We start from the raw sequence: 25,310 nt of genomic DNA on the forward strand, positions 1-25,310 counted from the left end.
CTTGGTTCGTTTAACGAGGTGCTGTACAGAGTAATTGATGGAACCAACGTGAGAAGGGCACAGTGCAATGATTTTCCATCCTCATTCCTATCCTCGAGGGGTTGATACATGCCCTTGTCAGCAGCCATCGAGTCAACGACAAGGACGAACGGAGCTCTCTTTCAAGCTCTGTAACATCTCACTTCTCCAAGAGCTTGGGGGGAGCTTGGACCTCATTCGCTCTGGTAATAAGTAAAACCGGCGACCGGGAGCGGACGACGGCGCAGGTTTCTCCGGCTCGTAATGCTTCAAGGATGATGCGTAGGTGCGACGAGTGCCCCTTGAACCGAACCGACGTCGGCGTCGGGAGGTTCGGTGGTGCGGCCGAAACACAGTTGGCGTCATCGAACAGTGATATGATGCGGAGGAGCTTGATGTCCGGTCACGTGTCGTGGTGGCCCATGCTTCGAAATTACCTACCCTGGAGCATGGAGCAATTCTGAGAAATCTGGTTTGGGTTCATCATGGCTGCGCTCATACTTGACGGCCTTTGGTGACATGTTCTCTTTGGTATTTACTTTTTGCCCTTTGCTTTTGTTTTGATAACAATTGTTGCGCACCCTGACACGTGAGGTTGACGCCGCTCAGCCGCATGATATTACGATTGCCCTTCACAGCTGACAGCCATGTGCTTGATTCCGCGCCTCTCGCTGGCTGGACGACGAGACCAAAATCCTGACATTGCCCAAAGAAGAGTATTAAGATGATCAATGCGAGAGTTTGATATCGAGAAAAGGGAAGGCAAGGCAAAAAGCAAAAAAGACACAGCAGTCTCAGGTCTGAGCGGAGACAATGTCTGTTCTCCCTGCTTCCGTCCCGTGTCTCCCGCCTGCCCTTCACTCGGTTTTGGTGTCGATCTCAACATTGCATGAATAGTTTATTTGAATGATTATAGTGGCCTGAAGAACAATTGGTTCTGGATATTGCAGCTGTATCATATCACGGGTTAATTGATGCATGCCGATATCCATATCATGAGGTCCAGGGTAGACCGCCAGGCCGCTCAATATGCAACCAGAAAACCCAGAATCCTGGACTCAGGGCTTATAATGGTGATACCAAGCCACGAGAACCAAAGTAAATTGAAGACCCTTCATTAAAAATTTCTCACCGAGAGACATTTGCCATTCGACGGGTGAAACATTCGTTCCTGAGCAAATCAGGTTCGCATGGAATTCAGCTGAAATACCCTGAACTTGGCCATGACCCTTTGCATTTACTTCGAGTCTATCCGTAGCTTCACCTCAATTGTCTGTACTATCGAGAGGCCAAGACGGGAACCGTTGTCTTTGCCTGCGCAATCTGGATCTCTTGAACGAGACGAAACTCTTTAGTATTGAACGAGGCGTGATCCATTGGATTGCTAGTTCGGGGTGGCTGCGCCTCGGTCATCATATCGAGACACGACACGGACGCGCGTGGTATAATAATAGTGTTTTGTTTGGATTTGCATAAACATAATATGTCACTCTTCCCTGGACGACGGACGGGTGATGACGACGGGGGAACAGATCATGACCCGGTGGTTCGGAGTGGGCATGTGTAATTTGGACGTTACCGAGATGAGCTTCGGCATCTAGTATGGATCTTAGAAACATGCATGATTTCTTGTACGCTTCGTCAAGGTTGTCTCACGTGTTATTAACGCATGTCTTGTATAGTCTCTGAACTGGAATGCGAAATCTCATATCATGAGGACGCCTGATCACATCTCGATGGAATACGTAACTCTGACGAGCTACTGTCTAAGCCTCGCGATCCTTCAATTAATCTGCGCTCAGCAATTGTCAGCATACGTACTCGAATGCTAGCAAGCCCCCTTCGCCTAAAAGATGCACTTGTCGATGGATGCCTCGTGCTTGACGGTCCAGGACTCCAGCTCATTGACAAGGTTTCCACCCAAAAAGCGGGGAGTCCTAGCCGACTTCTTCAAAGGGTTCCAGAAGAACGCGCTCTGTTGATGACCAAGTCACGTCAACAAGCTCAGTCTTATTTCCGATCTCTGTAGGTTAATGTTATGTTTACTTTTTAGCCTCTGTAGCTGCAGAACAGAGAGATTAGCAGAGGCTTAGATGCCCCGCATGAGTGGTATTTCTTTACTGAGTCTACACTAAAGCAGTGAGATGGAGTTTGTAAAACGTTGAGGTTTCCTTTTTGTCAGGCTATTTCGCCACGCTGAAGTCATTCTTACACTGAAGATTCCCCTGAAGCCAGTGGAGATTGTCAAGAAATCGCCGAGCGCAAGGCAGACGCAGAGATTCTTCCGTTGACGAGACGAAATAATCACGGAGCACGGAGCGAGACGAGTTGACAGTTACATAATCCCTGCGTGTCATCTCGATTCCATGTAGATCCAAGAATTCGAACTTGACCAGAAGCTCACCGGAAGCAACAAGGGTCAGAAGCCCACCAGAGCTGATCGGTCTTACCTCCGCATAAAATCGATTTCAAATCGCTGGGAACACTGCAGTAATGCAATCGTGATAAAATCGAGATTGGACAGGTAACCCGCGCGGACTCACCCATTCATATTATTACGGTACGTCAGCAGCGCTATGCAACAAACACGGCCCCAGGAACATGGAGTCGGTGCACTTAGGTTACCTAGCCTAGTCTGGTTAAGTTCACTGGGATCATGGATGGATGAATAGACGGCTAAATGTTTCTTTGTTTTGTGCCTTGGAAGTTGTTCTCTCATCGACGTAATTAATAGTTGATGGATAATATCGTGGATACCACCTGAAGCCATTTCATTAATTTCCAAATGTTTGGCTTAGCTAAAATGGATGGGGATAGAAAGAAAAAAGCAGGGTTGCATGGTGTCCCTGCAGCGGAATAAGATCCAGGTACCAAACCGTTGTAATTGGCTGCCTTTTTTCTCACCCATCCACTCTTGATCTGTATGTCTTTTTGACGCCATCAAATGGCCTACCCTCTGATGCTGCCTCCAAGGCAGAATAAGCCTAAGCAGAGCCTTTTCCCACACTAACTTAGCAGAAGAAAAAAAAGGGAGACGACTACCCAATGTGGGTAATCTACCAGTCGGGCATCCAGTCCGCGACGCCGCTTGTATTCCTTTTGGACTGACGGAGAGACGTTAACGTGGACGGGAGGAACCCGTTGAGACGGTGCAGCGCCTTTGGGTCGGCCCCCTCTGCCGGAGGATGGGCTAACGAGAATGAGAGAGACGGGCTTGAGACGGTCGTTTTCAAAAACTCTCTACGCGAACAGATGCATATTATTCGGATTGCCTACTACGGATATTTCTACCTGTGAGAAACCCCTTTCGTCCAATGAATTGTTGAGGTGGTGGTGCCGTCGCATCTCAATGGCTTCAACTTGTGCTCAGAGGCTGTTTTGGTGAGAGGGGCAAGTTTAATTTGCATCTCATAGTCAGGAGGGGAAGGCACTTTAGATTCCAATGAGGCTTGAGTGAATGAGACGAATATAAGGGATGAAAAGTATGTAACTATATGTTGCGTGATATTATATGCTGCCTCTAACATAGTCGATGCAGGCCATCATCATAGCGGCGCTATAGTGTAGATGATATGGACTGCGGTATGTGAGAAGTGACAGTCTATGGTTGTTGCTGATGATCTCCTGCTCGTATCAGCCAACCCTGTATCTCTTTTTGAGATTCATCAGAAACACCATATCGTCTGGATTGCCTCTGCCTTTCGGTGTGGCTCATGTTGCGCTGGCTAAGACTGTTCTATCCAGAAACGCGTTCCCTCCCTTGGCTTGTTGGAGTGTGTTTGAACATCCTCGGATTCACAAGCGCCGTTTTCGCATATGACATGAGTGAGCCGTTAGAACCCCTGTTCTCACAAGCCTCTCAGTATCACAACCAACACCAATAAGCATATTCCTCCATGATTACGCCATTGAACCAATCCATTCGATATTGATTGACTGACTGTTTGTTTCTCTCTCTATTTTCCCAAACCTGGTTCCATGAAATCCACCCTTGCTCTCATTCCCAGACCCAGGCCCCCCGCCATACATCCAGGCCTGTTTAGGTCAACTGACTCGATATTGGGGCCCCCTCTCACCAGCAATTTAGCGTATGAAAAAAGAGACCTTCCCAGCTGAAAGGACCCAGCAAAAGAACCAGAGTTGCTTCCCCGGGGGCACCATTCGGCCAATGGGTGTCGTCTGTGACCTCTTGGTCGACTCATTTTCGTCTTGGTCATAGATGTGGGATAGAGTTGAGAGAAGAAGGAGGGTGACCAACGGAATAGACCAAACGGAAAAGACGCCGCAATCTAGGCAGGGAGAGTGAGAGTGAAAGTGAAAGCCTCGAGGCATGCATGTGCCGCAGACCATAACAACCCAACGGTCACAGTCGTACAAATCACATTGAATTTTAGCTTGGAGGGCCTCGTTCGATCTTTTTTGTCATCCTCGCGTCCCTTTGCTCCCGGGGCTCTCTTTTTGGTGGTAAATGGTGGACAGCACCACCATTGGCCATTGGATTTTTACTTTTGATGTGCTTCTTGGGTATCGTCTCGTTTCTTCTTTTCCCCGCGCCACCTGCTAATGCAACTTCGACTTTGTGGCTCTTCTGAGTGAGTCCAGTGGCTCTCCCTTGTCTCATTTCTCTGTTCCCTGGATTTCTCTCCGTCGGGGCTGTCCACTCCGCCCAAGACAAGACTTTTTGTCTGATATACTACTATACTCCCCCGTTTGAGCAAACAAACAACAAAATAGATGCACGATCCGAGCTTCCTCCCCCCCTCTAGCTTCTCGACTTCCAAGTTTGCAAATCGATTCAACCTCCGATTCTCGGTTCAATCACTCGTTTGGGTACATCTCGTCTCCCTTTAGAGCCGGAGTTCTCATTACAGCGGCGCCCAAGCTCCCCTGCTGGTGCTGTTAGCGACGAATTAACCCCCCTGTCGGCTGGCTTTTGGGCCTGGGCTGGGGCTGCGGAATATCCTTGTCCTCAAAATTCAACCTACCCGCCCTGCCAATCCAATCCGGCTTCCCCGTCCCTGTACTGAAAGTTAACGCTCCGTGCAGGGTGCTGGCTGTGCTTTCTTTGCGTATTTGCGAGTTTTTCGCTCTTAATGTGCTCTTGGACCTGGACCTGGACTTGGACTTGGACCTGAGCACAGGCTGAAGCCATTCATTTGTTCTTCTCATCACTTTCGAAGCTGGAACTGGATGCCGGCTGGGTTGTTTTGTCTGTGTCAAGGCGAGATTCGGCGTCCTTTCTTTTCAACTACCTAACCGTGGGGTCCATCTCTCGACACCCATCATTTTCCACAGCCATCATACAGCCCACACCGAATCCGCCTTTTCTCCAAAGACCGACTCTTTCTCACATTTGTTCTTCAACACTGGATCGACTTCTTGGTTAGATAGCTTTGCTTGTGACTGACTGAGTTTCTTGCCATCATTTTTTGTGCGGCTTGTTTCGAAACTCTGGAACGATACTCGAACCCTCGCTCACGAACCGCCGAAACCTTAACTACCAAAGCAACCGCTTTTTTGCTTCTGGCCCGGCCTTTGCCAAATTCCAGTTGCTGATCGAATACCTTGTTCTAGAGCCGATAGCAATGGCCAAGAGCTACTGCTACGTTTTCTCAAATACGATCTCTTCATCTTCAGATATCTGCGCTGCTACGGTCGGCGCACTTTGCGGAGGACGCAGTACAGTGACTAACTGAACGTTACCAACCGCATTACCGACGAAACGACGAACACGACCCAAAAAATTCGATACCCTTGCACACAAAGCAAAGCAAAACCTCGTTTTGCAAAGCAAATCTATACCTGCCCGCTGGGCGACCATAGTTTTTGCCAGCCTCTGGCGCCCAGCAGCAGCATCCTGATCCCACGACTGCCCAAGTGCATCACACCATGGCTCCCCTCGCTATTTCTGTACCCGATGCTCCGGGTTCACCACATGCAACCCGAGGCAAGTTTGTCGCATATGGTAATCGACAGCGGGATAGTGAGAATAGTAGCCTTGCACCAGGTACTTCGACAAGTGATGCATCACCTTATGCATCGCCTATGACTTCACCATCAATGTCTCCGTTAGCATCTCCTCGGGTTCAGATAGTGCCGTTTGGATCAGCCTACCGCCATACTCGCCAACCCTCTGATGAGTCTCTGTCACATTTACCTCCTTTGCCAGTTTCACCAAGATGGGATTCGATGTCAAACCCTTCAAGATTTGTTCTTGGACAGTCGATATCACAAAGAGCAGGATCACCATTTGACTCTCCGCACTCACCGTCACCTTTAAGCTACGATACTGCGGCAAGCACTCCTGTCGAATCTCGAAACACGTCTCCGACATTTCTGACATCCAAATCGTCACTGGCTGACCTGCGCGCCTACGACAGCAGCCTGCCACCCACCGTGGAGAACTTCTCGCGGCCGCGGAAGCAAAGTATCCGCCAGCCAATGACAGACGCGGCTAAGCCACGTCCAGTCCACAGCACCCTGGCTACCGCTACCGCGACTGCGACTGCGACCGCTACATCGCCCTCTACCCCCGGTCTCAATCCCGCCGACCAGTACCTCGAGCTTGTATCACCTTCGCAACATCCCCTATGGCCTGCTCCTCCACGTCCCCGCGGTCCTTCAGTTTCATCTTGTCAGTCTTCATCTACTTACCACTCGGTCCTATCTCCACCTTCCAACGACTTTTATGAACCTCGAGCGCCCCGTGCTCGGACGGCCAATGGTGCGACAGCTTCCGCCGCACGGCCACCATTAAGCTACTCCAACACAGGGTCGGCCTCACCGAGCCCTGTCGTCGCCCCGTGGATGAGTGGTGAAGAATTTAGATCGAGCTTTCGCTCTCAATTTACAGAATCTACTGCTCCAGGGACTGCCGTTACTGAGAGAAGTAGCGTCCTTACAAAGGACAGCTCCGTTACATCATTATATCCGAGCCCTGAAGGCGAAGGGGAGCAAGAAGCCAACCCTGAAAACGACAACGACCCCGAACACGACGAACCGAGTCTTGAGGATGTTATGGGCATGTACGAGCAAGGTTTCGACGACGACGAAGACGACGACGTGCACTACTCTGATTATCACAACAGGAATTCTCGCCCCGTGACATCAACCTCAGACATGGATCAGCGACACAGCATCAGAGACGATGCAGATGACGAGGACTTCCCTCAACGCAAGGCTCAAGATTCCAACTCGACCCTTGACATGGAGATTCGAATGTCCAAGATGATCTTCACTCACCCAGCCTTCACATCATCAGTACCTCATATCGCCGAAAATTACGGTCGCGGAATGAACGAAAAGCGAGATTCAGCTAAGTCTTTAGACTCTGAGCCTTCTCTTAATGAACAGCCCTCTTCTGCTGTCGAACCAACACCTACAAGCGCACCACCCGCCTCCGCGCCCCTCTCACCTTTACGTGAGCCTTCCGAGCGACCCGAAACCCCTGAATCTGGACGCAATATGGGCTACGCTTCGGAGCCCGCACCTGAACCAACACCGACAGCAGCACCCGCACCCATTCCTGAGCCTGTACCTGTACCTGTACCTGTACCAGTATCCGCTCCTCCACCACCTGTTATTGCACCTGAACCTGTCGAGCCTGAGGATCCCGGCGCTCGTGACCGATATGGCTTCAAGAAGGAGAATCAGTATGTGACGCGGCAGCAATACGATACCTGGAATGCTGGATACACCGAGTACCTGGCACGTCGTCGGAAGAAGTGGAATGCCTACCTCAAGGATAATGCTCTCATGACAGATCACCCCAACCGATTCCCTGCTCCCAACGCAAAGACAAAACGCTTTGTTCGCAAGGGCATTCCTCCCGAATGGCGCGGTGCAGCTTGGTTCTACTATGCTGGCGGTCCCGCCATTCTGGCAAAGCACTCGGGTCTCTACGATAAGCTAACAACTAAGCGAGCTAAGGACGTTGATGCAGAAGCTATCGAGCGAGATTTGCATCGGACATTCCCTGACAACATTAAGTTCAAGCCTCCCGGCGAGATGGACACGGCATCGAGCAGCGCTAGAGAAAGCCAGTCAACAATGTCGGACTCTACTCGGGGATCCAGCCCAGCGCCTCCCAATGTGGACGGAGAGACACCAATCATCACTTCTCTTCGCCGCGTCCTTCATGCCTTCGCTGTCTACAACCCTCGGATCGGGTACTGCCAGAGCTTGAATTTCCTTGCTGGTCTTCTCCTTCTGTTCGTTGACACCGAGGAGCAGTGCTTTTGGCTTCTCAATGTCATTACACGCATCTATCTCCCCGGCACCCATGAGATGAGTCTCGAGGGATCCAAAATTGATCTGGGCGTTCTCATGACTGAGATGCGTACTTCCATGCCTGCTGTCTGGGACAAGGTTGGTGGCGAGCTTGAGGCTGATCCCACCTCACGGCCCTCGACAAGCAAGTCGATCCGCCTCACTCGCTCGCGTCGCAAGGAACTCGCACGTATGTCAACACCAACTGACCGACTTCCACCGATCACTCTTTGCATGACGGCTTGGTTCATGAGTTGCTTCATTGGAACGCTCCCAATTGAGACTACTCTCCGGGTGTGGGATGTCTTCTTCTACGAGGGCTCCAAGACTCTGTTCCGCATTGCACTGGCCATCTTCAAGCTAGGCGAGAGTGAGATCCGAGCTGTAGCCGATCCTATGGAGATGTTTGGTGTTGTGCAATCGATGCCACGCCGGCTGATCGACGCTAACGCCCTTATGGAGGCTTGCTTCAAACGACGGAATGGCTTCGGGCACCTCAGCCAGGTCCAGATTGACGAAAAGCGCCAGCAACGACGAGCTAAGGCGCAGCTGGATCGAGTCCGTCAGGGCAAGACATGGAACGTCGGATAGGCGGAGTCAAGGGACAGCCACCACTGCCTACCCCGACCCGAAACACCAGGAAATTAAACATCTGAGCCGCGTCAACATCATCATCACATCATCAGAACCCCTTCGACACTCCTTCAATATCTCCTTTTACTACCTCACTTCTTTCTCATTTCGGTACACCCTGGCTCGCACTGAAACAGGTGTGAGCCACCGAATCTTATCATGGAATGGCGTTTCAATGGAAGGCATGGTCTATTTCTCGATTTAGCCGGCATTGTGTCTTCGTTTTTCTTTATTCACTTTCATATTCAACCTTCCTTTCAAAATTTCCTTTATTTTCTTTTCAGCCTACCCCAACATCTGGGAGGGGCCCGTTACAATGTCTCAAAGCAGCGGTGAGGGATCAGCGTTGGACGGCTGGAATGTACAGGATGGAATGGAACCTAAAAAAGGAACACTGTTTTATACTTGATGACGATGGTTTACGGCTGCATTGCGACAAGACAAAAAATGCACCACCAACCTCACAGCACTCTTGTAGGGAAGAAAACGACTTCCTACCGAGGGAGGTATGGCTAGGATGCAAAGGACTGGCAAAGCCAGGCGGTGTCTGGTTTTCATATAGATGGGGGGGGGAAATTACGTATGAACTGGGTAGAACCTTAGTGTCGAGGAGTAGATTTGGGGGATAACCTTTTTTGATACCCTAATGGAATGAAAGATAATTACATGACTGTTATCTCTGCATACGCGCGTGGTATATTGATGTCTCACCGTTCTTCAGACGCCTCGCTCTGTCTGAGACAAAGGTAATCGGGGTATCTACTCGTGATAAATGATTATGTCTCATGATGAGTCTTGTGAGCATGGCCAAAGTGAGACAAACGTCAGCCATGTTGCGCTGAAATAACTGAGAAGGGGAGAATAGGTATGCTGACTTACACCGACCTTGAGAATGGAGTATTACAAGAAGGATGCAAAAAATAAAGCATCAGAGATTAGCGTTCACTCCACGAAACGCATCTGGTCTGGATTTCTGTCCCTTGGGACTAAGGTCTCAGGCTTCCATCTACCAACTTCAGCTACGGGAGCGTCAATCAACAGCGAGTTTCACGACATAGCATAGGTGACCAACAATGTTGCGTACTAGGCTCGCCCTAGAGAGATTCCACGTATTCCATAGCACGTATTTTGCCATGTACCAAAGGATTTGCAGATATTACCTTGACATCCATGAGTTCACGATGATCCGGGGTACTTCGTGATGAGAGAAGTCGTCTTTAATCGTTGTAGTTCATGCGTATTTTCCTTTCCAATAATGATATACTGATAGAAAGCCCGGAGAGGCATCAAACTACGTCTTGTGTGTCCGCTATCCCATTTCGCTGATCTCGCCCTTTTCAAGTCTTTGCTATGAAATTCTCAAGTAAGATGCCTCCTGATGTCACGCAACCAGTTTCTGAACCTTCCTCGCTCTTGTTGCTCCCCCTCCCCCTCCCCCTCCCCCTCGTTAGTCGATGAGATGATATCTTGCGGTACATCAGCCCGGGGTTGGTTATATTCTAGTCGTCTTGATCCTAATTCCCAAATCATTTCATTTTCCTCTTCTCTTTGCTCTGGACTTCGATGGCCCAAAGGTGACAGTGGGCGTAGCATTCTCATTCTAGGGTCTGTAACGTGTCTCAGACTTGCTATGGCTGGTACATGTGGTCTGAAATACATCTGAGGTACGGGAGCGGTAGGCGCAGGCGTACTGAAAGGTCCTGGTACTACGACGCTGCGCCCGTTGTTTCCAAGACTGTCATTCTAGGCAACTGGAGGGAAGTCAGGCGAACCCATTGCATACAGCTCAACATGTTTCTTGGCGTTTTTATCAAACTCGGCACGGTTGTTCTGATACTCTTGAGCAATGCGCTCCTCGAGAGGGTCGCCAATCTGGGGTTCCTCTAGGAGATTGCGAAGGCCCTCAAGAACGGCGCGGAGCTGCGTGCTAGGTTTCCAAGCATCGGGCTTGAGAAGGCCAAGGCAGATGTTGCCCTGGCCATCGTTTGTGACGTTGGGGTGATAGATTCGAGTGACGAACTTGACGACAGGCGGCTTGAAGGGGTACCCGGTTGGGAGGGTCAGGACGATTCCGAATTTGCCTGGGTGGTAGGGAGATGACTCAGGTGCCGTGAGCGTTACATGCCAGGTGTAGATGGACTCATCAGGTGGGAGGGAAACGGTGAAGCCCTCAGGCGGGTTTTGGGAAATCTCAGCGAATTCCTGGAATATGTCAATCAGTGGTATTGAGGATGGAAACGTGGAGGGTTTACCTTTGTGATACGTTTGGACATTGTCGGACGATGTAGCTGTGAGCTAGCTTATGGATGGGGGATGATGTCGTGCCTCTTGTTCACTTGCGGGGTTATTCTGTTGGTGGTCTCGATATTGAGATGATGAAGTGTTGGGCGATAGAATGTTTGCGTGATGTAGATGTGGGTGTAGATGTTGAAGTTGGAAGCAGGAGGTGTAGAAGCAAAGCAAAGCAAAGGTACCTTAGGTATGACGATGGTGGGGTACCTTGCATGCTGTTAGGTTGGAGACAACAGCTCTCGATGTACAGTAACTACTAGGTAAGGTAAGGTAAGGTAAGGTAAGGTACCTACCAAGCTTAGCGCCTTGATTGTAGGTAGTCCATCCTCAGTAAGCAAAAAATAACCTCTGATGCCCAGCCAGACTATTATGATTAATTGGTCCAACGAATCTGCTAAGGTTTACTAAATTTACCCAAATCTTTTTCTCACTGGAGATCCTAAGGGTTTTGCTTCTTTGTCTTAACCATCCTCAAGCTTCTGTGGGGCTGACTTCTCGATGAAACGTACCTTAGTGGAGTAAGCAGTCAAGCTAGTACCTACCTATGAGCAAGAACTTTCTCGTTGTTGTAAGGAAGCACTTCCATTATGACTTGAGAGGCACGGGCTATCGTTTAATGGAAAATAAAATAAAATAAAATAAGACATGCTGCCTTGCTCTATCACGCCGAGATATCGGACAAGGTTCAGGGAACTCTTTATTTCTCGAGAGGAGACCACTTAAACCCATGGATGAGAAGGGTTCCAGCCCAAGAGCATCAAGTATCGCAGCTGTTCGACAGAGAATCAAGGTTACAGGAGCTTCAAACCAAGGACATCCCTAGATAACCGAGGCCCAAGCTGCTCATACAAGTACAAATACAAATCGCATTACTATTCTTCAAACACTGAATCACACATCACCCAGAAACTCCCTTAACGAAACTTTTACCCTACCAAGGACTTCAATCGTCAATTAGCTTGCTCCTATACCACGCATCTCCCCAATGTATATCTAAAGATCCATCATCGACAAACATCCTTTTGAAACAGACCATATCGCTCAATCCTAACCGTCGGTACCACTGCTCCTGAATGTTGCGCACAGCGCAGCATAGTGATGTGTGAGATCCAGCACATTCTGCGGCAAACTAGTAGCTTGAATGATGCTTCGAACCTTCACTGCTCCCTCGTCCTCGATAAGAGTCCGTATCGTGTGCAGCAGCTCGGGGCTGAACTCGCTGTACCATCGGTACTGCCACGTCACTAATCGGATGACGGATGCTACCGTCTCTCTTGTGCTCTTAGTCTTTTCAAAGACACGTAGGATGCCAGCGAGGGCCTTGGGGCTGAATCGGATCGATAGGCATGCGCGATACGCCTCGACAGCTTCGTCGACGTGCTGAAGACGCTCGGCGAGAGAACCGAGGATCTCCCACTCCTCTGCCGACTTCTTGTACTGCATCTGCTGGGCGCGGTACTGAGCCATCTGGGTACGCCAGATTGTGTAGACACGCAGGTCTTCGTAGAGCACCATGAAGAGGCTGTCTAGCCAGCGCTCGCACAGACGCTTGGTGTTGAGCTTGGACAAGTGCTCGTCATTCTTGGTTGTCTGTAGATTGTTAGCTTTGTTCCTGTATGGTATGAAGATAGAGCCTACCTCGCTGTCCGCCTTTGCCTCACCTGGATCGATAACATTAGAAGGCTTCTCGATCTTGTCCTGTTCGCTGGTACCGTTGGTGGCAGGGAGCTTCTCGCCAGCTTCCTCAGCTTTGGAAGCGGCCTCATCGAGGTTCTCTACCTCTTCGTCCTCAGTCTCTTCATCTTGATTGACAGTCTGATCAGGTGTACCCCGCAGACCATCTGTGCTAGGAGTTCGCTTTGCCGAGGAGGCTGGCTGAGTAGCCTCCTGCTTCTCTGTGCGGTACTCATCCTCCATCACAAATACATTACTCCTGATCTTCAGCAGCTGGTCCCAACCGATCTTGGCGGTCATCTCGGTCAGAATGTCGTACGCTTTCTTAAAAGTGCCCCTGTAGGATGCTGCACGCAGGTTGAGCAAGCTAGGGTCGACCTGTTCCGAGTATCGCGATTCAGGCTCGCTGTCAATCTCGTCGAGGCGAGTTTCAGGGAGAGTTGGCAATTGGACCTCCTTTGGTTCTGGCATCAGAGGCGTGTCCTTGTCTTGGTAAGTGAACATAGGGCATGAGTTGAGGATGGTAAGCGCATTATCCCAATCTTCCATAGCTACGTATACCTGGGCCAGTCTCGCCCAGGTGCTGAACTCGGTTGGGGCGGCGACAGTAGCGCGATCCGCACAACCAAGAGACATCTTCAGTCTTTCGTCTCTGAGCTCAGGCGTAGGGGCACTCTTGGCCTTGTGCAACAAGAATTCAGCTTGGGTGTCGAGCATGACATAGTCCATGGGAGTTTCTTGCAAAGATTGGTGAAGCGTTCGGACACCAGCAACCTCCTCGTGCCCCATGAACATGACCTTCGCGAGTAGAGATGATACCTCGACGCTTTGCGTTCGCAGCTTCTCAAACAAGTTGATTCCAGAGGCATAGCGTCCGGTTGTCTCGAGGTACTTGAGCAGACCCGTAGTTAGGTGATTCGACACGTTGGTAGGCACCTGAACCACAGAGTCGGAACCCAGTTGCCATCCTAGAAAGTTGGTTAGCCTAGGCAGAATACCCAGTCTGGGGTGGCATACCCCTGAAGAAGAGCTGTTCTGCGGCATGGAGGAAACGATGCTCGGTTTCAGTGTTTGTAACAGGATTAAATCTTCGAACACCCATAATCTTTCGAATGGTATCGCCGCTACCATCGTCTGCGTACGAGTAAGCTCGAAGAACACTGCATAGATAAGTCTCCAGCCAAAGCTCCTCCGATGCTTTCCTCTTCTCGCCTCGTTCGTCAACGCAGTAGCTTTCTACGGTTCCGGGGATCGATACGTGTACGCGCATGTCGAGTCGCGAGAAGGCATTGTAGCAGCTATTCAGAATTAGGGAGTGCAACCGCGAATGCAGGGGCGCATGGGGGTTATGACGTACCAATAGACACCCTCGACAATCTTGTTTGTCGCATTTGGCCCAGATTCTTTGTAGGTTAGGGTGTTGATATATGCTGCTAGACTCGCGGAAGAGGATGCATCGACACCGGTAACATGGTGGTAGACTCCAGTCTTTAAAAAGTCAGTTCCTGGTCTCCCTTGCGCCGGGAAGCTTGCATACCTGTTTAGCTGGGTTTCGCACAGCATGCTTGAGTAAATGAACGAGATCGGGAGGACCGAGCTCTCTTAGACCAGAGAGGGATTCGGTTCGTGCATCGATCGACTCGTGGAGGATCTCCTCGGTGATTCTATCGCGAGATTAGCTATATGAACGCCAAGCATATCGATGGTGTTGCGCACTCAGGGACCGCCGGCGCGACCATGACGACGAGCTCCTCGTGAACCGCTGATGGAAATCAGAGTCGAAATTGTAGCGAGAATTGTCGGAATTGACTCGTCTAGGGAATAAAGAGGAGAAAAGTCGAGGTCGGTCGCGATCTCTTTGTTCTCGAATCGAGACCAGAACTGCGGAGCTGGCGTAAGATGTTGAAGCCAACCGTTGGCTGCTGGTCCCTCCCTTAGATCTGGCCTTGCTCCTTGCTCTCCTTGATAGCTGGAGCTACGTACTGAGTTAGTCCAGGCCACGTTAGGAGCCGTGCAGCTCTAAACACCGCCACATCCACGTGCTCCTACCGCAACAAACCGAGTCTCTATGTGGCGTATGTGGCTGAAATGATCCGCGTCTTAGAACGCGCTTTCGTCAGGGCAATTAACGAGGTGGACGTCCGCCAAGTATGCCGAATTAACACCAAACTCTCATCAAAATAGCCAACTTGTTAGGATATATCCTTGATTGCACACACGAATGTCGGCTGTTGCTCTACAAGTATTGCGACCGCCAACATGGTACGATCCCCAGATGTTGAAGAGAGACTTTGCTAATTAAATATTTAAAGCCGGCATTCCAAGCAATCAACCTCGAGCCAGAGGACAATATCGACGAACAAATTGATACCACAAAGGAGATTCATGTGAGATTGACAGCTCACTAAACAATCGCGCACACTTACTGACCTATTTACTTCAGGTCGACGAAGCTCTAAAAAGGTTCCAGAATGCCTTGAAACTCCATGCACAAGGGCCCCGATCGCGCGAAGCTGCCGAAACCGCATACAATGAGCTATTCGAATCCGAGATCTTCAAATACCGAGAAGCCAAAACCGACTACGAACGAGCAGAGCGACATGCAGACGGCCAACCAGATGTGTCCGACTTGGATCATTCCCTCACAGATGGAGGATTAGATGTCGACGCTGGAGGGGCAGATGGTGTCGCAGCTAGTCTTTCTCAAGCGCTCTATTTATCGTACAAAAACTACGGCCAGTTCTTTGTCGACAAGTACAAGGATGAGTCGACCTCAAATCCGGAATTCAAGAAAAAGACCCGACTGAAATATCATGACGACCATGCAAACAAAGTTTTGGATAGCTGGATGACTGCTTTGGACCAGGACCCGTCCGACCCAGAGCTCTGGAGAAGGGCTGCTCGATTTGCTGGCGCCATGAATAGCCACCGTCTCAAGCGGTATTGTCTTGAGGCTGCGATTGAGTTGGATGACGATCCTGCTATTGTGGAAGTTGACCCTCCCTCTTTAGCAGAAGGCATGGCTGGCGAGCAGTTGAAAGACGAACTGAAGCTGCTTGGTGACGAGATGGCTCTGTCGCATCCAATAATGGCTCCCTGGCTCAAGAAGAAAATGCCCGCTCTTCTCAAGCGTCACCTTGACCCCATCCCTTTTCTCCCCGACCCGACTAAGTCATTAATACCGCCCAAAGACCCCGTTACTCAGGACCAGACTGCAGAAGACACAGAAATGAGATATGCCGAGAATGCCAGCCGCAGCGATCCTAAGACAATATCGTCGTGGGCAAGTCTTGGTGATGAAATCATAAACCGTCTTACAAATTATACCGAGGTATTTGGCGTACTTGACGAAATCTTGGATAGCAGCGTGGATGAAGTTGTCGTAGAAACACCCTCGAACGACTCTGAGAGCATCAGTTCAGAAATTCAAGTTGCGATAGGAAGGCCGATCCAGCTAGCAGGATCATCTGAGAAGAGTAGCCCCGAGGCAGAACCCAAGGATCAAAAAGCTGCATCTGAGGCCACCGAAGACAGCCAAAAGGCTGGTGACCAGACCAAAAAAGAAGTCAACGGAGTATCAACAAGAAAACGATCGCAATCTGCAGCGGGACTGCCAGACGGCGCGGAAGAAGAGAATGCAACCGAGAAACGCAGTAAACGAGTTCGACGAAGAGAAACACTACAAGCTGAGGAGTCAACTAATCCCAGCACATTAATTGCTAATCAATTACAGCCTTATCAAGGCGCCGACCAAAACCTATTCCAAATGACCAAGAGCGTCCTGGAAAATCTGGGCGTGGACGACAAGTCGACCTTCGATTTCATCACTGAACTCATCGATTCATGTGCTGTTGAAGACCGACCAGGCAAAATCGCGAATCTGGCTGCAGGGGATCTGAGCAGTGCCATTGTTGACTTTCGCGAGGAGGTCGCCAAAGTGTTCTTGCATAAGAATGAGCAAGCCCCTCTCGGTCCATCATCTTTCTTGGAGCATGCGAAGTCGAGCTCACAAGACCAGAACTCAACGCCGACTTTCAATGAGACACAGGGCCTAAGGTCGTTTGCCACAAAGATCGGAGAATCTCGATCGTGGATGACCGTCGACGATGTGGCATACGAATGGGTTAGAGCTGTTAGCCAGAGCTATGCAACAACCAAGTGGTCCGACAAGATGAAGCTATCTGTAGTCCAAATGCTCAATCATTCGGACGCAGCGTTGCATCAAAGAATCAATGAGAAAATGGAGTTGGCTGCTGGTTCACCCGAGAAGCTAGCCGAGCTCGAAACCATTGTCCCTATGATCTATGAACTTCATATCGACATATACGAACTCATCACCAATCCTAACAGCGTTGTGGATTATGCAACTCGTATGAAGACCAAATACCGACTCGGACGGTGGCTTAATGTTGCTTCTGCCTACATCCAGGCACTTGATCGCCCTTCAAACGATGAACTGTCAGCACGTTTCTTATGGACCTCAGTTCTCGTGTCTTCACATTCTGAGCGACCTGTGCGCGAACACATCCTTCTCATGTGGACATCTCTACGGGATCACCTGGTAGACGAGAAGATTCCAACTATTTCGCTGCCAAACAATGTGGTCATGCCAACAATCTCCCCAGAAGCCGCGGATCGTGAAATCTCCAAGCTCACTACAATGGACTTTTTCCTCGGATTATTTCAGGATAACATGGAGGATCCAGTCTCTGTCATCGAGACTCTAGAGCCTGTTCTCAATCCTTCTTCAGTCTGCGTCCCCGACCCGGAGGTAGACCCCGAGAGTCCGGGTACTGAAGATGATAATTCGAGCTCGAGCTCGAGCGACAAGCAAAAGAAGTCACTCTCGGACTGTGCAAGTCAGAGCCTGCAAGATTTGTGGAAATTTCTTCATAACAGTAGCACAGAGCTTAGGTTGTTTCTGTGGTCACGTTTGGGAACCGCTTACCACGCTATTGGTTATCCTACCAAGCAATTCTCTTGTTATCTGAAGAGCATTGAGTTGATCGTATCAGATCTGGAAGGCGAAACATATGCCAACACTCCGGCCGACTCCAGGAAGTTGCTCTTTATGCGCACTCTGAAATCGCTGGATGAGCTCCTCATTAGTGCGCTGTATTCTGCGCTCAATGATAACACCGCTTTCGAGATTATTGACGATGCTCACATCAAATCCACCACTGCTGCGCTCGCCAAGGTCAACTGTTTACTACATGTGTCGAGCCTCTGCGAAGATGAGGTTCGTATTGGCCTCAAGACAGAACGACCTGGCAATGCCGCTTCAAAAGCAGCTCTCCAATCACTCAAGAACAGGTTGAAGGAGATGCAGATTCGTGCATGGTGTCTCCAATACACTATGTTCAAGGCTGGCATCAATGAGGACAATTGCATAATCGGGCCCGAAAAGGACCTGGCTGACTTCCTCGCCGCCATCCATCAGGTTATTGGCATTCGCAAGTTCTGCAAAGCTTCAAACAAAATCTTCCTCAAGGTTATGCGTGTCGAACTTCTCAAGCTCAAGAACATCGAGAACTGGGAAGACTATCTTGGACAAGTGCTCTACGATCTACATGGCCTCAAACTTGGGGCAGGCGTTTGGGAAGTCCAGGATCACGCTTGTCCCCCCGAGAAGCTTGAGAAGCGACAGACCATGCAACTCGTGGAGAGGGTTACTATTCTCGCGAACCGCATGCCGATGAAAGATCTTCTCAAGTCAGATCTCAAGACAACTATTGATCACATGCAGCAGACTCTTGGCCAAGCAAAGTCAACGTCTCAGATGTACCACAATCTCCGCAATTTTACCGAGTACTTGAAGAGACCTATACACCCACTGCGTCTGTACCGAGCCCTTACTGGGGAAGTCTCAGTCGACGCTGTGTCTGTTAACACGCCAGAGACCATTCTCGCGACCCATGGCTGGTTCTTTTTGCTCGGCATGATGGCTCTCACTAAGTTCAAGGGTGTCGACCTGAATCGTAGACAGACTCCTGGCGCTACTGACGATTTGCGTATTGGTGCGACTTTCTTGAGACTACAACTTCAGTTCACCGCAGACAGGTGGGATGCCTGGTTCCGGTTAGCCGAATGCTTCGACTACGAACTGGATGAATCGGTTCTTTGGACTGCTGACAAGATGAACAAGGACCGACCTGAGTTGGTTAAGTTCCAGCGAAATGCTATCCATTGCTATACCCTCGCCCTTTCACACTCCCGTAACGTGGAAGTCGAAACGCACGATGGAGATCCTTTGCACGACCTGTATCACAAATTTGCTATGCGAATGTATGCCTCAAGCCGTGAGCCATTCGCTATGGAACCGTTCCATCACTCTGATCAAGAAAGATACTTTATCGAGGATATGGGAGCTGGAACCTTTAAGAAGATTTTGCACCCGCAAATGAATGAGTACAAAGTCTGGAAATTTGCAGCCAAGCTGTTCAGGATGGCAATGCAACGAAAGCCAGCCGATTGGAAGTAAGTTGAAGCCCCCCCCCGCCGGCGTATGCCGAGTCTAACAGTGGCAGGAACCCGTACATGCTCTCCAAGTGCTATTGGAAGATGTACCAGACCTCTGATGACCAACTCGACGTTAAGGACATGAAGTCCAAGATCAGTATCGAACTCCTGATTCAGACACTTCAGAAAGCAGTCACGGTAGCGCACAATGCTCGACGGGGTAGAAACAGCGATCCTATCCTCGAGCCACACTACAAGATAGTTTCCATCTTACACAAGCTGGTAATTCGAGGAGACTTGCCGTCTAAAGAGGCTGCTGCGATCTTATCTGAGCAGCCATTTGGCCTACCCGTCAACCCTGATGACCACTTTGCTTCCTTCACAGAGCCTGAGGATTGGGAGGAGTATATTATTCGCAATCTTGCCAAGCTTAGAGACAAGGATAAGTCTAACTGGCAGCATCGCATCATCGTCAGGCACGCCAGAATCCTGTTCGATGAGGCCAACGAGGCACAGGGCAGCGATAGATTAGTGGAAGCAAAGGCTGCCTTCGGTATTCTTCGGGACAGCATGGTCACTAAAACAATGGTCATGAACGTCTGGAAGTGCGATGCCGAGCGACCCGGTCGACATCACGTTTACACAGAGCAATACGTCCGCTTCATGACCAAGCTGTTGGTCATTATGTCAGACCGCAATAATCTGGAGCAGCTTCTGAGACGTCTGCGAAAGAAGGGCGCAGACTATTATCATTTCACCGATCTATGGCAGTCTTGCTGCATGGCTTACCTCAAGCTCTTGCGAGAAGGTTACCATGTGTCACCAGTATCGGACGACGTGTTCAAGTCTCTTTCCAGCGAGGAGTTCGAGGTCATTGGAGAGAGAATCGCAGACTGGGCCGCAAGCGACGGTGCTGATATTCCATTGTTCAACTGCATGAAGGAGACGATCGAGCTGAAGAAACTCAATGCTAATCTTATGAAAGTGGCACCAATTGATGATCTCTTGAACGATTGTTACTCCAGGATCTACTCTGAGATTGCCAAGACGCTGCCTGGCCCAGACCCTAGCAAGGTCGTGGAGGAGCGACACCATGCTAAAGAGGTTGCGGCCCAGCTCGAAGCAGCGCAAGCAGAGGCAAAAGCCACCAGCTCGCTCGCAAATATTCTCAATGCGCCCAATGGACGGGAGAGCATCACAGGCACAGCAACTCCCATGGAGACAGAGAAGCATGAGGCTGCACCACGGGCGCGAAAGCTTGGCGTCAGACGACCCGATGTCTTACGCAAGGCTGAGCAAGCAGTCGTCCGAGCTCTGGAGGCGCCCAAGTCAAGTAAGAGCAGAGTTGGCAGTGTCTCAAGCGGTAAGCGTGGTAGCCACACGCCTATTCGGCATGCAAGCGATGTGGGCAGCGACGAGGAAGCTGATGCTCAGATTCGGCGAGAAGCTGGTCACGACGTTGATGTTGATATGAAGGATGCTGGAGATGAGCATGAAGAAGAACACGAAGAGGATAACGAAGACCATGAGGAAGAACATGACGAGGATCATGAAGATGGCGCGGATGATGACAACGGCGAAGAGCACGCCGATGAAAAGGCTGAGAGCGAGCCGGGCAGTATTCACGATTCAGCCGATGATGAGAGTGATCTCAGCGATGTTCCCGAAGACTACGACGAGGAGGTCCCTCCTGGGCTTATCTTCCCCAACCTGAGACACCATACCGACGAGTCAAGCGGTGAAGACGCTGATAGTGAAAGTGAGGGAGACGACGAAGCCGAGGAGAGCGATGGTGAGGAAGAGGCCGAGGAGGTAGCCGAGGAAGAAGAAGAACACGGTGAAGAAACTCTGGGCAATGAGGATACCGAGTTGGCGGATGGTGAAGAGGAAGAAGACGAGGTTGACGGCGATGAACGACGGGAGGATTGGGACGTAGACGATTCTGTAAGGGCTGAAGCGTGGTGATTGTGTTTTGTGTATGGCGAATTGGCGTATGAGGGCAGTTCTACTGGGTATTATCATAGATAGAGGCTGGGATTGGGCTAACTATTTGCTGTACCATTATTACTGGTTGCCAAAGAAACGATCCATTATTATCAAGAGCATGACTCTTATAAGCTTTTGATCTTGATAACACTTGGGTGGGACTCGACGGGGTTATGATGAAGAATACAATTTAATCCCTAGGGTCAGACCATATGGACAATAGAAGAGAAAGCCAGTTCTTCCAGATGGACTTGGTCACTACTCGTACAATCCTCCAATTTATTTATCGACAAATATATCATCCTGAGCGCCATCCATGAAACCCATTCGCTGGTTGTAAGTAGGAGTCTTGCCATTAGGGGGATTGACGTTGTTGCCTTCAGCCTCTGCACGATATTAGTCACAAACAGCCACAAACTCGATCGAGATAAACTTACGGTTCCATGCCATCATCTGCTTGGGTCCAGGGACACACTTGGTAGGGTTGTCACGGCAGTAGACAGGAGGCTTAGGCTTGCCGAGCTTCTTGGTGGAAGTACTTCCAGCGACCTTGCAGCGATGGTTCTGCATGTACATGTTTGGCTGGCCACCTGTTCATGGTGTCAGTTATGCTTTCCTGTACAAGGAGAGTGACTCACAGCCATCGGGGATCCAAAGCCACGCGCAGTAGCAGCCTTCTTCAGGGCATGCAGGCATATCAGCTGGGACGTCGTACCAAGTCTCGCGAAAGAAAGGAGAACTGTTTCGTCAGTCTTTGACCGTGACTATCAGACTAGAGTCTTACTAGTATCGCACAGAGAAAACAACAAGGTTGTCCATGGTGACCTTGCTGATATCGCTCTCGTACGAGATAGCCCAGGCTGTTCCACCAGTTGACTCAATGTTCTTGGTGTGCAACTCTCCACCCGAGCCATCACCACCGTCCATGAGACAACCACCCTCAGGACCTCTCCAAGGCATAGAGCGGTTCTTGCCATCCTGCCATTCTGTAGTCAACTCTCCCTTGTAAGAGAGTGTCGTGAAGGCACGGTTGTTGGCGAGTTCAGTCATGAAGGATTTACCGGCTGGAAGCTCGAGGAACTCGCCTTTAGGAGGAGGCACGGCATCGCAGCCGCGGTCGGCTTGCATCCACCATTTGGACTTGGGGAGATCGTAGAGAGGGTTCACGGCGAGGTTGGTGTTGGCGTTGTCGACAGAAGAGTCATTGCCGCCCTAAAGAGTCAGAACTGGACGGTGGCTTGCAGGGGGAGATTTACTTTGCAGTACATGCCCTTGTTCCAAGAAGCAATGTGAGCACTCGCGGAAGCGATGAGAGTGAGAAGAAGAGTAGAAGTATACATGATGAAAAGAACGTAACGATATCAAGATCAATGAATGAATGAATGAATGAATGGACAGTGTAGTCAATACACCTATAACGAACGAAACTACAGCTCAAAAGCGTTCCTATACTGCATTTCATCAACTTATATATATATATATATATACAACTTTGCTACACGAAACAATTACACCAAAACTCCTTTCATCTCAAGATGGTGCAACTTCTGGGAGCGGCCGCCTTTAAAACAACAGGGATAAGGGACGGAGTTTGGTATTGGCGAAACAAAAGCTGACATGCGCGAAGCCATTCGGGGTTAAAGTTGAAACTTGTGAAGATCTTGGTGATCCCTGCGTAGAGCGGCCGCTTTACTGGGACGGGGTTGTTTCAGACTTTGCTTGGCTGGGGAAGGGCCGGATGATTTTTGGGATGATTCATAAGGCTGAATGAAGAATGAGCAGTTGGAATCAGAATTGAGAATATCAGTAGACCAAGGGCTGAGGTTAATGAGAGGTTGCCCAAAGTCCTGTCATTTGTTTGGCCTTGATCAAGTTGGACTCATGATCTTGAAAGCTTTGACAAGGCGAGGAGAATGTAAGCGGGCTTGGCAGGCTGGGCTGATGAACTGTGATTAAAGTGGGAGAGCTGAGGGCAGCTTTGAAACACGAAATATCTTTAGTGATAGTAAGTAAATGAAGTAACTCGTCATCTAAATTAGAGGATCCTTCGTCGACGCACTCATCGTATAATCTCGAGCAACCTACAACCACTCCAGGTTACAACTGAGCAATCCACATCTCCTGGCCAAGATAGACATTGAAACACTGAAGCAAGCATCGAAGAATCCTTCGACTTTGACACTTTTCCCCCAACCAAAACAACGCCGAACTGCCGAAACTCCAGTCCAGGCACCAGCTCTTAACCCTCCTCCTTGTCCATGTCGTCTCTCCCCCGCTTGCCGCCCTTCTTGCGTCCGCCTTTCAGTGTGCTACCCTTCTTGCCCCTCTCTTCGGTGAAGGACTTCATCTCGACTCTTGCGTGGCGTTGAGCCTCCTCAACACGGGTTTGGAAAGTGAAGACCTCCTCCTTCTCAGAGGGATACTCGGTCAGCTTCTTGCCGAGAGCAGCCTCGATTCGCGTAAAGATCTCAACGTCATACTGCGTCACCACGCTGATGGCGATACCAGACTTTCCAGCGCGAGCTGTTCGTCCGACTCTGTGAATGTATGTCTTGGAGTCCTGGGGAAGATCGTAGTTGAGAACAACATCAACCGAGGGGATATCCAGACCACGGGCGGCGACATCGGTAGCAACGAGAATATCTCGCGTGCCGGAACGAAACTTGTTGAGGGCGCCTAGACGGGATGTTTGAGAGAGCTGGCCGTGTAGAGGAATGGCGCCAAATCCAAGGGTCCTTAGCAGGATGGAAATACGCTGTGTCTCCCAGACGGTTCGAGTGAAGATGATGGTGGACTTTCCAACATGCTCGTTGATCAGGTAGATAAGATAAACATCCTTGCGGACATGAGGAATAAAGATGTAGTGCTGGAGCAAAGTCGAGACGGTCTGGTACTTGTTGGAGCTGATGCTCACACGGACGGGATCTCTCAAACTGGCACGCTGCAGACTCTCAATCTTGGAGCTGATTGTCGCAGAGAAAAGGTATGTGCGTCGCTCGCGGGGAATGAACTTGAGAATCTTGTCGATACTAGGTCCAAAGTCCATATCCAGAAGTCGATCAGCCTCGTCCATGATCAAGTACTTGAGCGTTCTCAACGAAAAGCCCTTGGTCTTCTCAAGATGGTCCACGAGACGACCAGGTGTCGCAACAATAATATGAGGCTTCTTTCCGAGGGCGATGGCCTGGGGAACCATGTCCAGACCACCGACAATGACAGCACATCGTAGAGAAATGAGCGATCCGAGAGCTTCGAAGGCTTGGCCGATCTGGGTTGCCAATTCACGAGTCGGGGCGAGGACGAGACCGAACAGAGGCTGGGGCTTTTCGAGAAGAGCCTGCAGAACGGGGAGAGCAAAGGCAGCTGTCTTTCCACTACCTGTTTCGGCGAGACCGATAATGTCACGGCCTTCGAGAGCGACGGGGATGGACTTTTCTTGGATGGGCGTGGGGTACTTGTAGTTGAGCTTTTCGCAAGCTTCGCAGAGAGCGTCGACGATACCCTGACAGTTGTTGGTTAGACACAGAAAGTCAATTAGTAGTTATCACGACATACGAGGTCCTTGAAGGTTTTCTTGGGGGCATCCTCAACTGCTTCCTCAGCAGAAGGCTCCTCTAGAGTAGCGGACTCTTCCTCAGATTGCTCTTCGTCAGATGATTCAGGCTCAGGCTCAGGCTCAGCTCGAGCAGGTTTCTCCGCAACGACCTGTTTCTTCTTCTTGGGCGCATCGTGCGCGACCTTTCTTCGTTTTGCGCCGAACATGATGGACGATGTCTAAGTAAAAGATAGTTCCCAACTCAAAAAAAAGATCATCTTTTGTCAAGACTTCACATAAAACTTTAGTGGAGGTGGCTTATCGCACGTGCGCTAATCTTATCGCTGTCCCCGCCAAACTTTTTTTCTTTTCTGCCATTTGCGACAGAGAGCAGCTCCAAAGCAACTTTTCGACGAGTACTGTACACTCGAATCAAGACAAATTT

General features: G+C 50.0%; 6 protein-coding genes across 6 annotated transcripts; 2 read left to right on the forward strand and 4 right to left on the reverse strand.

The window, feature by feature from the left end:
* Nucleotides 1-5,907: 5,907 nt before the first annotated feature.
* FSUBG_1008 (RAB GTPase activator) lies at nucleotides 5,908-8,877 on the forward strand (the record flags this gene model as incomplete). The annotated part of the gene is made up of 1 exon (XM_036674622.1): nucleotides 5,908-8,877. One exon carries the CDS (start codon nucleotides 5,908-5,910, stop codon nucleotides 8,875-8,877), a length of 2,970 nt encoding a protein of 989 aa, XP_036543594.1.
* A 1,785-nt stretch (nucleotides 8,878-10,662) lies between these two features.
* On the reverse strand, nucleotides 10,663-11,192 carry FSUBG_1009 (ubiquitin ligase UBC4; the record flags this gene model as incomplete). Its single annotated transcript, XM_036674633.1, has 2 exons — nucleotides 10,663-11,121; nucleotides 11,172-11,192. The coding sequence occupies 2 exons, from the start codon at nucleotides 11,190-11,192 to the stop codon at nucleotides 10,663-10,665; spliced, it is 480 nt and encodes a 159-aa protein (XP_036543595.1).
* Nucleotides 11,193-12,258: 1,066 nt separating this feature from the next.
* On the reverse strand, nucleotides 12,259-14,624 carry FSUBG_1010 (BUD7; the record flags this gene model as incomplete). Its single annotated transcript, XM_036674645.1, has 6 exons — nucleotides 12,259-12,801; nucleotides 12,850-13,853; nucleotides 13,903-14,183; nucleotides 14,243-14,373; nucleotides 14,423-14,549; nucleotides 14,602-14,624. The coding sequence occupies 6 exons, from the start codon at nucleotides 14,622-14,624 to the stop codon at nucleotides 12,259-12,261; spliced, it is 2,109 nt and encodes a 702-aa protein (XP_036543596.1).
* A 520-nt stretch (nucleotides 14,625-15,144) lies between these two features.
* FSUBG_1011 (histone transcription regulator 3) lies at nucleotides 15,145-21,309 on the forward strand (the record flags this gene model as incomplete). The annotated part of the gene is made up of 4 exons (XM_036674656.1): nucleotides 15,145-15,147; nucleotides 15,198-15,272; nucleotides 15,329-19,362; nucleotides 19,413-21,309. 4 exons carry the CDS (start codon nucleotides 15,145-15,147, stop codon nucleotides 21,307-21,309), a joined length of 6,009 nt encoding a protein of 2,002 aa, XP_036543597.1.
* A 300-nt stretch (nucleotides 21,310-21,609) lies between these two features.
* FSUBG_1012 (uncharacterized protein) lies at nucleotides 21,610-22,670 on the reverse strand (the record flags this gene model as incomplete). Its single annotated transcript, XM_036674666.1, has 5 exons — nucleotides 21,610-21,716; nucleotides 21,768-21,920; nucleotides 21,969-22,069; nucleotides 22,115-22,542; nucleotides 22,587-22,670. 5 exons carry the CDS (start codon nucleotides 22,668-22,670, stop codon nucleotides 21,610-21,612), a joined length of 873 nt encoding a protein of 290 aa, XP_036543598.1.
* Nucleotides 22,671-23,569: 899 nt separating this feature from the next.
* Nucleotides 23,570-25,092, reverse strand: FSUBG_1013 (ATP-dependent rRNA helicase RRP3; the record flags this gene model as incomplete). Its single annotated transcript, XM_036674677.1, has 2 exons — nucleotides 23,570-24,832; nucleotides 24,886-25,092. The coding sequence occupies 2 exons, from the start codon at nucleotides 25,090-25,092 to the stop codon at nucleotides 23,570-23,572; spliced, it is 1,470 nt and encodes a 489-aa protein (XP_036543599.1).
* Between the last annotated feature and the right edge of the window lie 218 nt (nucleotides 25,093-25,310).

The sequence above is a fragment of the Fusarium subglutinans genome (genome assembly GCF_013396075.1).
Source record: "Fusarium subglutinans strain NRRL 66333 chromosome Unknown NRRL66333_c0000004, whole genome shotgun sequence".
Classification (NCBI taxonomy): domain Eukaryota; kingdom Fungi; phylum Ascomycota; class Sordariomycetes; order Hypocreales; family Nectriaceae; genus Fusarium; species Fusarium subglutinans.